The sequence below is a fragment of the Haemorhous mexicanus genome, chromosome 5, assembly GCF_027477595.1.
Source record: "Haemorhous mexicanus isolate bHaeMex1 chromosome 5, bHaeMex1.pri, whole genome shotgun sequence".
Lineage (NCBI taxonomy): Eukaryota > Metazoa > Chordata > Aves > Passeriformes > Fringillidae > Haemorhous > Haemorhous mexicanus.
The window spans coordinates 23,505,737-23,518,625 of NC_082345.1; the positions used below are offsets into that span (position 1 = coordinate 23,505,737).

Here is a 12,889-nt window from a genome sequence, read left to right on the forward strand (position 1 = left end):
CCAGATCCCCTGCAATGTGTGCTGTTTCCTGCTCTGACTGTCAACTCTCTAATGCAGATCTTTGGGTTGACCACACTGCTCCTGCTGGCTTTGTATCTGCTAGTGGTCAAGTTCAGATCAGGATGTGCTTTTGAAGTAAATGTCCCCATTTTCCCTGCTACCACGCTTAGTTTCTTCTGATCAGTAATAGGTATCCAGCACAAAACTAGACTGGAAAAAGTATCTGAAATATGTATATTGTGGTAACTGCATCCTTAGGACCAACATTTTGATCCTTAAGTACACCTCTTTTAGTTTGCCTTGCTTGTGTAAACATGATCACTGAAAGCCTGTTCTAGAACATCACTCCTCTGCTTCTCTGAAATTGTTTTCTTATTCCTAGCCTATGTTTTATTCTGGCCTGTTCATACAAATTTTCTTCTGTTAACTTCTTGTCAGTATCAGACGTTTTTTTGGTCAGTTTTCCTGCCGTGGTGCCAACTAGATATTCTCCACAAAGGGTGACAGCAAAAGCTGCTTCCAAAGATCCACAACAGTTCAGCAGTGTGCTCTGCTCCAGAAGAGTGTTTCCACATACAGTCACCATCTGGAATTTAATATACATGAATAGCGCCACTTTCCCCTCTCTCCCCTGCCTTTTTGTTACTAAATGCAAAAAGAACATTTGTGGCTCTTGCACTTAGGAAATAGTGAAGGAATAACCCCTGGTGAGCTTTCTGGCCAATGCTGTGCTGTTTGCAGCCTGTGAGGATTATACACCCTGCTGGGAAGGTGGTGGCTATGTTAATATGGCTGGGGTATGATGAACACTAAGCACATGAACAAGAGGAAGAATGTGAAATCTTGGTGATGTCAAATACAACCTGTTCTTCCTGACAACAGGTCTCTGGTGCACTGTTATGCCAAGGGATACACATTTACCTCTGAAGTCACTCACAGTTGTGCAGGCCTTTATCCCTGGGACTGCTGCTTGACAACAGGTGATATATTCTCTATGTCATCTCATTTTTGGACAGCCTAATTCTAATATCTACAGATACTAGGAATTTGTCAGAGACTTACTTCAGGTGTGGGTGTGGGGTGGTTTGCTGCTTGGACATTTCCGTGGGGCTTGGCTGGCTGGGAGCCCGGCCTTGGGCAGGAGGCCGAGGCTGCTGTGGAGGGAACGTGCCTGCCTTGGAGGCCTGGACTGGAGAGGAGCCAGTTGCTGATCGGACTTGCTGAGGAGATCCAGGTGACCTTTGCTGCTGAGGGGAAGTAGACTGGGGACTCTGGGGCTGCTGTCCTTGAGGAGACAGCCGCTGCTGTGGGGGTGTGTTTGTTCGGGGAGGCTGAGATCCTTGTGGCTGGCGTGGTCCACCTGAAAGGGACACGTAGACACAAACGTGAGGAAGTGCATGTAGTGGGCAACAAGCATGGAACATCTCTATGGAAGGATGGGTTTTGCTAAGAGGAGAGACTCTTTGAAGTAGCTTCATGAAGAAGAATATGGCAAATCCACTCTTACAGGCCTAAAATTGCTGTGATTCCCTTCTCTCTAGGTTTGTCCCTTCTCTGTAGATTTCTCTACCTTCTTCAGCACTAAAGAAGTTCCTCCACTTTCCCCAAAGGGAGTCACTTCAACCTGCCTTACTCTTCACGTATCTGGTGTTTCTTATCCTTGGTGAGCACTTCCTGCTTGGGTAAGGAAGAGTCACTGGAGAAGCAACTGTGTGGGAAATGTAAGCTGACCCTGCTGGTTTGGGTCAGCAGTCCCTTCACGGACCCAGCAGTTTGATGTGAGACATTCCATCCTATCCCTATCTATTCCTCTGTTCCAGAACCATCACCAGGTTCCTTCAGTTGCTTTGGTAGCAGATTCTCAGAACTGAAGAGGATGTGGAAAACAATTGGACATGCCATGGGAAATTGCTGGACATGACAGATAATACTATGAGAACTTGACAAAAGTTGCAGATAGTGTTGTGAGGTCTGGCTGGATTTCACAGGTGGTCAGGGAAGTTATGTGAGAGAAAGTTTTACAGAGAATTGAAGGGGAGCACTGGAGACAGATGGAGAGTAGTATCCTGCAAGGCCAACAGCTCATATAGTAAGAATATGGAATGCCAAGATTACATAGAAATGCTCAATTTTGGATGCAGCAAAACTGTGACCAATGAAGAAAAGACAATTAGAGGAGGGTGTTAATTTGGTAGAAGGTTGAAATGGAGAAAGGAAGGGAAGGTGGCAAAAATTAGGGTCTAATGAGTTATGTAAATTGAGTGGTTGGTGTGATCTGGCTACCCATGAGGCAGCCCTGTGCTTCATCACCTCAGTGTACATCAGGACATTAAGCCAAACCTCTTGTTCTGACCAAGCCACATAAGTCAAAACTGCTTCTGCTGTCGGAAGGAGGTGGAGGTGTGCTCTTGCTGACATGGGAGCTCCTGGACAGATGGATCAGGGATCCTGGCATTGCAGCATTGATGTCTGTTCCAAGCCTGATAACACTAGCATCTTCTTATCAATTCTTAACACTTTTAACTGCACGGCTTTGTGCAAACATACTTTGTGCCCAGAATCTTGCTCCAGTGCCAGTTCAAATGGCCTTGTTTTGCTGAGCCAAGTCCTACCAGTGGTATCAACTGGATCTATATCAAATTTTCATCCCACTTTCTGAGCTTCTGTGGAATTCAACAGTATCTGCTTTAACAGTTCGCTGAATTTGCTGCCTGCTTGGCAGTGAATTGGAAAAGGAGCAAAACCTTTATCTTGATACTTTTTATTTAGAAGGCAAACTGATAGGACTCAAAGTCACCACTGACTTTGGGAATCAGAGAACTGTACCTTGTGGAGGAGGCCGTGGTTGTGACAGTTGTCCAAGTGGAGGTCCAGTCTGAGATTTCATTGACACAGACTGAGCTTGTGGAGGCTAGAGGGAAAAAAGCCAGTCCAGTTAATACAGAGTCCCCAAAGAGAAGCCCTGAGGTAATACAGGAACTGTAGAGTCATGAAGTGTTCCTTAAATACACCCTCACACACATGCAGCATCTGGTTAGTAAAATCTCATGGGACTTATATGGAGAGGTGAGTCAAAAAGAGCATAGAAGTTGTTTGCTCACAGGGAATAACAATGAAATGAAAATTTAGAATGTTTTTAGTCAATCAGGAATTACCAAATGTATCTGGCCCGAGGGATTCTCTCAGTCCCATCTCCTATTTTGGACAGTTGCCAGCACCAGATGTTCTGAAGGAAGGAGGGACGAAACATGGAAATGTCTATGGAGTAATCATCTCTGTACCCTAAGGGGTCTCCTCTTGATTACTAATAACCATGGGTCAGCTTCAGCCCTGAAATATGAAGCTTCTTATCTGCTCCGCAAAATCTTTGCAATTTCAGATATTTTGTTTTGATATTTACATCCAGACCATTTGAGTCATGCTCACCTTTCAGCCTCACTGTCTTTCCTATCTCTCTTGCTTTGTTCTGAGTTTTGAGACTAGTTCTCACAACCTGCCCATGCTAGGCCATTCATTATTTTGCAAACCTTCACTGCCCTCTCTGTCATTTACCTCCTTTCTAAAGCCAAGAGACTTTAGAATCCCTCCAGTCCTTCCATGGGAATATTTCCAAGCCCCTAATTGTTTTCATCACCAACTTCTCTTTCCCAGCTTTGTAATTTCTCCTGCAGATGCCAGAGATGGGTCTGCTTACATTTTTCCAGATGAAGCAGTATCTGGGTTCTCTGTATACATTGCCAGTTCATTTTTCCTGCATCCTAATTTCCTGCTTTTCCCTTGTCAACACAACCATAGGCTGAGCAATGGTTTTCATTAGCCTGTATGCGACAAAGTATTTCACAAGGGAATGGCTGGTGCCACTTGAAAGTTTGCACATTGTTTATGCTCTCTCTCTCTCTCTGCCCCCAGCTTAGTTTACCCTTCAGTCTTCCATATGGAGTTTCATTTGCTGTTGTGGTGACTGAACATACATAGCTCTGTCAGATGTTCTTCACTGCCATCCCTGGTCCTGACTAATGCAAATAATTTGGTGCCATCTGCTCTTTCTTCTCTCTCACTGTTTAGTCTTTTTGACAGATATTTTAATAAACAGATTAAGCAATGCAGAGCTGCTGCACGAGGGCTGGTCCAAAGTTAACAAAAGTCTGAGTAAGCCTATTGCACAAAATTGTTTATGAAAACTAGGAAAGCTGGAGACAGATAGGCTGGTACATGCTGGATTATTTACATGCAGAATATCATGATAAAAGGGTCTTCAAGGCTCCTGGAAGGTCAGGAGAATGAGCTAAGTGATTCTGGAAATGTGAAGAAATGTTTCATAGTTCGAAACATTGAAATTAATTTCAACTGACTAACATAAATGTGATGAAGTTGCCAGTCCATCTTTTACACTATTTATCTGGGACTTGCAAATGGACGGGGAAGGAAAATCTGGGAATTTTCCATTTACGGCTTCTAGCCCTACATAGCTTGCGAACTAAACCTTGCCTCGGTGTTGATGGAAATTACCTGTTCTGATGCTGTGAGAAGTCTTGATTAGACCAGGCAAAGAAAAAGAATTTGATCTCGTATTCACCTCTACAGCCTCTCCCTACAGTCAACCAAGTCATATCTCAGAAATAAAGGCAAAACAGGTTTTTGAGGCTGAGAGATGAAGGGGTGAGGGCCAGCCCAAGGTCTTCTGGTGGTGGGTCAGAGAGGCAAGGACACATTGTAGCCATGGCACCAGGTTTCATGTTGAAGGCATGAAAGCAAACTTGTCATTAACATCTTATCCTGTCCTGGGCTCAACCAACCCATTTATCAACATGGCCAGGTGCAGTATCCTTGAAGTATCCCCTCTGCTAACTGTTTGCAAGAATTAAAATCTCTAACATCTATATCTGAGGTCAGCTTCTGCTACACAATAAAACTTTACCTTTTAGCCCCTCCATGCTTTCTTTTATAGCTTGTCTGTTACTTTGCCTAAGGCTTTTTGACTAGCTACATCATTCTGACTGATTGCCTGTTATCTACCACTCCATCAAAGGATTCCCAAAGAAATGAAAGGAAAAGAATCAAAAGGAAATTAATGGGACATTTTTTCTTCTTCTTTGCAAAAAAATCATGTGGTAAATGCTCTGAGCTGTAGTTTCTGCTGTTTTGTTTATTCTTCTGTATTCTTCTTTAAATTATCATTTGAGATAATTCATAAAGTCTATGACTTACTTGTCTAAATGTTTCTACATTACTCTTACAGCTTTCAAACCACATATTTTGTATTTGTTCAGTACACCAGTCCTCTGGAGCAGTAACTATTTCTAATGATATTGCACAGTTTTTTTGGCAGCTTAGTCACTTCCCAAATTCAGTTCATCGGATGTGGCCATCTGGAGTTGGGGGCTTAATAATTTGTTTAAAATATCAGTCATCACTGATTTAATAACTGGTTTTGTTCTTTTCTGTGTCATTTTGATCAGGAAAAACTATAACAAGGTAAAGAAGTCCCCACTTTCAGCAATTACATTTACTAGAGTCACAATGCTGTCTCTGTTGTCTTCTTTTACTCCCTAAACTTTGGATGATCCATAGAGCCCACCCATTGTTTGTAGGGTTCAATTTTCTGATGAACTCAAAGAACTTTTTTCATTCTTTCCTCTATCTGCTACTCAAAATTAATTTCTATCATTTTTACATTTCCTTTTATGACTTGTAGGATGCCACATAAAGGTCTACTTAAATATCAGATTTCCAAATTTGAACGACTTTCTCCCCCCTTAAGTGTTCTTTCTGTCATTTAATTCTACAAGTTTATTTCTCACATTCTTTGTTCAGGATCAGATCAGAAACATATATATACATTCTGGAAAACAGTGGTCTCTCATATAGCATCTATACAGTTTTAATGCTAGGGAGTTGATTAATTTTCTTTTCTCATGCTTGTGTCATATCCTTTCTTTTTGATATCACATTTGTCCCTTGGACATTAAATCTAATCGTACACACTCACTATCTGACTTTGTACCTGGATGTTTCTTATGGCAAAGTCAAGGTGTTTTTACTTCCCTCTGAATTGCTGTTCCCCTGTGATATTTGACTTGCTTCTTGATAGCTGAAGTCTCACATGGTTGTGACTCATTACTTTTCCATCTCTGTCAATTCTGTGCACTCAGTTTCATAATTTCTCAGTTTTTCTCCATCCAGAGACTAGTATAGAGAGGTCCAATAATAACTATAGGTATTCTATTCATACCCATGGGATATTCAAGGATTCTCATCTCTATGTATTCAGTACTGCTGCCTTTATATTCACAATTGCTCTTTGTATTTCTTCTGTGGAAGTCTTCATCTGTAGTTCTAGTTCTGCACCTCACCAGCCTCATATTTAACTCTTTCTCTCTGGACACTTCTAACTGTTATAACATTAAGTTGGTAATGCAGGATGTACCATTTTTGTGGTGTTGGTGGCACCAAGCCCTTTCTCTATTAGTAAAACACTCTAGTTAACATGTTTGTGGGTTTAGTTTTCTTGATTATATATACAAGTAATTCTAGGTTTTATTCCCAATGAAGACCCTTTTCTTATTTGACTCTACTATTTGACACCCTATCCCTTCAAGATTTGTTTTGTTCTTGTTTTTGCCTTAATTTAGGTCTGCTGTAATCCAATCCAATCCTGTACCAGTATATTACAGACACGGAAAACAGATTCATCTGTCCATGTTCTCAGTTTCTGTTGGCTTGCCCTTTTCTCTTAGTTCATGCACTCTGTATCTTGGCTATTTCAAATGGTAGTTCTTGATTCCACTTTGTAAATTCTATCTCTTCTGCACCACTTTCCCTGCCTCAAAGCATTTTCAGTGTCTATTAAGTGTTTACTCCTTCACTCTAGCTAAAACTTGGAGTTACCCTGAATACCCTTCATGCTGGATCCTGGTTTAGCAGGAGTGGACTGTCATATGACAAAGGCAGAGCCCCATAAAATGCCTTCTCCCATTCTTTGTCTCAATTGGAAATGAAAATTGTACCAGTGTGTTGCAACCAGTTTTGTCCCTCAACTTTTTACTCTCTTGTCTCTTCTGCTGTACAGATTTGTTGTCCTCAAACCTTCACACTTGGCTCTCTGTTAGATACTGAAAGAGGTGTAGCAAGTACACCTGGATACTCAGGTTCTGTTCTGGGGTGTTTCATTTATATTTAACTGCCTCTGGGAAATGTGGTAGTAAAATTAAATGCATTTGATACTCAAAATGGATGTACACAAGAAGAACTAAGGGGCCAGTTTAAATGCAAAAGTCACAGGTTCTTATATGAGTTCAGCTTTAGTAAAGCCTCCCCCTGACGAAGGTGGCAAAGTACATCTCTGAAGAAGAAACTGCAGTAAGGAAGGGAACAAGTCTTGCTGGAGATTCCCACTTTCTGTTCTTGAAAGCAGAACAGGGATGCAAAAACTGGAATGAAACCTATCCTGAGGGATGGTGTTAGACAGAAATGAAACTCGGTTGTGGGAAATAGGTTTGTAGAAAATTCTGGGTATTAGAAGTACCTGTAAAAATGCCTGTCTTGAGTGTGAATCAGTGAATTTAGGAGGTCAGAATGTCTAGATGCATGGACATGCTACTGGTGTGATGTCATATTTATCTGGAAGGAGAGTAAGGGAGAGAGATGTGTTCCGTAGGGGCACCCACTTCAAAGAGCCTGTGAGAATCTCCTTAGGAAGAGAAGGAGTCAGTCTGTCCAATACACTCCCACATGAGACTGTTCAACTCTCTGAGATGTCTGATTGCCTAACACACTCAGTGAGGAGAGAGAAAGAAAGAAAGAAGGTCAGGGAAATAACTTGCTCACAAGGTTCACTCATACCCAAGGCCTCAGTGGTGATGGTGTAGATCCAGCAGTGATGACAAGCTGAGTCATTTTGGAAACAACCAGATCAGCTATAAGTTGTCTGTCCTCTTCTATGTGCTCCCCAATCAGGGGCATTGAGCTGTCCATCACCTGCCACAGGAGGCAAAAACAACAGTTAGTAAGGTGGTTTCCTGCTGGCAGATGCCTGTTTCAACTCACCTCTTACATTAACCTGCTTTGTGTCTGCACGTCCTTGTCAGTATCTACAGTCACCACTCCCCTCATGCTGAAACATGCTTGATTTTTCCAGGTGTGGGATTTCGCTTAGGGTTTTTTGGAAATGTGCTTCCCCCAACTCTCCATCTTCCTTCCCTTCACAAATTGGGAGCCAAGCCAAGACTTATGGTGGCTGGAAGCTTTCTCAATCGACTTAATACCAATTTTCTTCTTCACAGAGGAGATGCCTCTGATGGATGAGGTCTGACATTGTCCCACAGTACTTGGGGGTGACATTGCAATTTAAATGGCCACAGGAGAAGAGAAACAACACGTACTGAAGCCTGAGGAGATGAGAGCAACAGGGACTGGAGGAAACCAGGAAACATTTGGGATTAAGGAACACAAAGCACTGCACCCTGAGAGGGAAAATAAACACTACAGATGTATAATGAATAGGATGTCACCAAACCGGCACCAAATGCAGGAAAATAAACTTGGTCTCTGCTTGTCTTCTTGAAAATGCTGTGATACAACTGCTTCCCAAGCAAATTCTAAAAATCTGCTAGGGAAAACTGGGGAGCAAGACTGTGGGGACGGGGGAAGGAAAACTGTCAAAGGGTCTTTGAGGTAAGAAATGGCCTCCAACAATAATACTGAAAGCACAGCAGACCCTCAGCTGTATAGCAGCCCTGAACATGATTTTCAACAGTTCATCATAAATCAAGTGTTTTGCAAACATTAGCTAAATCCCACAGGAAGAACTGTACTCTGATGAAGTTAAGATTCAGCTGGAGTAAATATAGTAGTACCAAAATATCAGGGTTGGAAGAGTTTATTTTATTTTGCTTCTATTTTTAAAGCAAACATTAAAATCCCTGGAAATGTAAAGTTGAAGGTTGAATTGCTCAAGAAAGGCACTGACTCATGCTCAGATAACAATCGGAAGTGCACTCCACCCTGGCAAGGCCACAAGAGTACACTCTTGGAGGGAAATGGAAAATTTTGGACCCTCTTATTTTAGATTTAAAGTAGAGGAAATTGGTGAAGAGAGTTCACTGATTTTGTATTCTGCTCTTTTCTTGCAGCATAATGGTTTTGTTTAGTTTTTACAGGTGTCTTCTCTGAACACTAGAAAAGCTACCTAGAAAATTTTCACTAAGGTACACATGGAAAAGGAGTTGATGTTTATATCCATGGCCTACTTGGCCCAGGGGGCAAAAGGGGAAGGTTAGAAAATTATATGTCAGTGTTTGGCTAAATACACAAGGTGGCTTTTCCTTCCACTATCCACTTAGCTGTTCTTCCATTGAGAAATAAGGTGAGGAATGTGATGCTTCCTAACAGTGTCAGGGGATGGCCAATTCCCACCTGGGTCTCACGAGCCAGGAGCTCCTGGGGGCACTCCAGCAGGTCCCTGTGCAGGTTTCCTTTCTTTCCACTCCTATCTTAAAAGGAAATGGGGCTATTACAGCTCCCGAGAGAGAAGCGGTCTTTCGCATCCCCGCACGGCGCGGTGCGAGGGGCCCGTGTGACCACTAGATGATGCCCTTACCCTGCCTAGAATCAGGCTAGCCGCGCCCCCGGCTCCCGCCTCCCTGGGAGTCACCGAGACACGGCTCTGCTCAAAACACCCCCAACCCCGCTTTTCATAGACTCATAGAATGGTTTGGGCTGGAAGAAAACTTTAAAGGCCATCCAGTCCAATACCCCTGCTATCAGCTAAGACATCTTCAACTGGATCAGATTCCTCTCGAGCCCCATCCAGCCTGACCTTGAACGTCTCCACAGATGGGGCATCCACCACTATCTGCACAGTAAAAATTTTCTTCTTTATATATAGTCTGAATGTACCCTCTTTTAGTTTAAAATCATTATCATCTGTTCTGTTGCAGCAGACCCTGCTAAAAGGTTTGTCCCTTTCTTATGGGCCCCTTTACATACTGGAAGGTGCTGTAAGATCTGCCTTGATCCTTCTCTTCTCCAGGCTGAACAATCACAGCTGTTTTGTGAGCTGTCTTCATAGGAGACATCCTCCAGCACTTTAACATCTTCATGACCCTCCTCTGAATCTGCTCCAACCGGTCCATTTTTTTTCCTGCGCTGAGAACCCCAGAGCTGATTTCCCTATCTCAAGGATTGCTTTTTCCCATTTCTGTGGCTGTAGTGGCAGAAGAAGAAGACGGTGCTTTATAAACCAAAGGCTCCAGGGGGAGTGAGCCCTGGAGCAGGTTCCACCTGAACCAGTGAAGATGCACCAGGGATGAGGCTATCTTCTTCCCTGATGTGTAGTATCTGGCAGGAGAATGTGAGATGTGGGAAGCAGCAAATACAGGAGTGAACAATTCCATGCACAAGGGAAGGCCTTTGAAAATGGCAGTGATTTCTGACATCAGCTTGTTGCCACTGAACTGAAAAGAATCATGAAATGTCACCTTGCCTGTCCTCCAGGAAGGGTGAATTGGTCTGGAACTGGGCAGATACAAATGCTAATACTGAATAAATCAGCTGGCTGAAAGGAATATGTGAATTACAGACAGATTGCACTATCCCTTCCTAGGCGATCACAGAACAGCTGGACAAGGCAAGAAGATGCCAGCACATATGGACCCAGCCTTTGTAGCTGCCCAAGGTCAGAGGCTGCTCCTGGTGCAGCTGCTGCTGCCTGATAAGGTGAATGAGGGGTGAAGAAAAAGTGCCCAGGCAAAGAGACCAGGGAAAGATCATCCTGTTTCTCCCACTGTGCCTGTCTGATGCTGAAGCCTGGGCTTGTGTTTTTACACTCTGATGGGCAAGAATGGAGTGTTAGGTGATGGATGGATGGATGGATGGATGGATGGATGGATGGATGGAAGGAAGGAAGGAAGGAAGGAAGGAAGGAAGGAAGGAAGGAAGGAAGGAAGGAAGGAAGTGGCAGAAGTGGTGGAAGTGGCGGAAGTGGCGGAAGTGGCGGAAGGAAGGAAGGAAAATGATGATTTGACATATCAAAACAATGATAAGCACTGCTGAAGGGATGAGCAGTGCTCCTTGCAGGGCAGCAAGGAGCATGTCTAGTAAAATAGCTTAGCTGTATGGCAGTCAGGGCTTATCTTATTCTTCCAGGAGGAAGAATAAATCACATGGACCATTGTGCTTGCCCTCTGCTTGCTTCCTATTTTTTATCTTAGCAGAGATGTAGAAATGAGCTAGATTACCAAAAAAAAAAAAAAAAAGAAAGAAAAAAAAAGGAGAGTGAAGATTACTAAACCATACATGTTGCTGATGAAGTTCTTTAAAGCAGAGGAAAAAAGAATAGAGGAAAAAAGAATTATGAGCATTTACTGCTAAAATCACAATCTGTTTCAATATGAGCCATGAAAATGGTACCTAAGTGTGCTAATTCTCTGAAGGCAGAAATGTAACAGATTCTCCTGTTTGTCATGGGAAAAGAAAAGAAGGTGAAGTTCAAGTAAGAGCAAATACCATGTGTGCAAGATTACTCTTGTGGTGTTGATAACTCATCTGTCTTAATCTAATTTATTTTGCAACAAACCAGTGTGATAAATCTCAGTTCATAGAACTGCCCATCACTACTTCTTTTAATCTTTTCTGAAAAACTATTTTGTGGAAATTAATTACTGGCTGCAACTGCATTGTGCAAATTCCTTGTTTGTTCAGCCCATTTAGGCGTGCTTTCTCATAAAGTGTCACAGCACACTGCTCCTTCTTACCAAGAAAATACAACTGTCACTCTGTCAAATAACTTTTTTCTCCCACTATCAAAAGAAAAAAGCAAAACAAGGGATCAGTTTCAGACCAATAAAAGTACCCCAGGAAGCTGGCTGGAGGCAATTAATTACTTGTCAACATCTCCCTCAGATCTGCATAAAAAGGTACCTGTTTGGCTTTGCTCTGCTCCTTATATTGCACTACTCTACTCCTTACCCAACAACATCCATCCACCTGGCATTTGAATGCCTGCTAGATATTGGTATATCAGGCCTGCTCAATCAGGTTCTCCACTGTGATAATTCAGCATGACCCAACTGAAATTATATTTTGTTTCTTCTGATTTGTTTTGTATTAGATGCGTTGCTGCTTACCTTGGTCACAGAGAGAGGAGCATAAGCGTGCATTTCTCTGTGAGCTGATGATGGCTGTTAGGGAATGGATGTGCTTTTCACCAGTCAGTCACACACAGTGGCAGATGTGAAAAACCAGAGGCATACCCAGACAGAGCCATATAATCTTTAAGCCCAGGACTAGCAGTGTGTGCACGTACATAGGCTTATGTGCAAAAATATATGTAGGGATATGAAAACCACATATCACATCTAACCATGTGTGGACACAATCCAAATGTCCTTACAGTTGTCTCTAGCAAGGCTGCTTTCTTGCTCTTTCTTTCCAGCTGCAGGGGCATGGAGATTCAAAAGTGCACAGCAGGGAAACAGTCTGCTCTAGGGGATGCTCCTCTAGGTGCTGATGAATTGCATATGGAAGCAGACCCATTAGCCCTGGTCACATCAATTCAGGAAAAGACAGAGGCTTGCCAGCATTTGGTTGATGGCAGCACGCTTCTATCACATGGCCATTGACAGGTCACTGCTCCCCTCCCTGGGGAGAGCAGATACATAATGCAGGAATGCGCAGTCACTGGAGGGCTCATGTGGTTCTCATCAGCATCCCAGCCCTCAGCGGGTGGGACTGCTCTCCCACACATAGCTTTTCAATGTGTCAGCACCCCTGCATGAAGCCAATAGGCTGGCTCTGCTAGTCTTCCTCAGCTGGCCTGTGTTGGTGGAGTTTACAGCAGGTCAGATATTGTGTCTCCTCAAGTCACATACTGACAGAGGCACTTGCTTAC

At 43.0% G+C, this 12,889-nt stretch overlaps 1 protein-coding gene across 1 annotated transcript in view; it reads right to left on the reverse strand.

Annotated features, from left to right (window-relative positions):
* The window catches only part of SYN3 (synapsin III), a 38,054-nt gene that overhangs the window by 5,971 nt on the left and 19,194 nt on the right, over positions 1 to 12,889 (reverse strand). The window contains exons 5-7 of the mRNA XM_059846287.1: positions 7,843 to 7,977; positions 2,827 to 2,911; positions 1,063 to 1,360 (exon numbers count right to left, since the gene is read on the reverse strand). Coding sequence (XP_059702270.1) covers positions 1,063 to 1,360; positions 2,827 to 2,911; positions 7,843 to 7,977 — 518 coding nt within the window. The remainder of the gene's footprint in view (positions 1 to 1,062; positions 1,361 to 2,826; positions 2,912 to 7,842; positions 7,978 to 12,889) is intronic.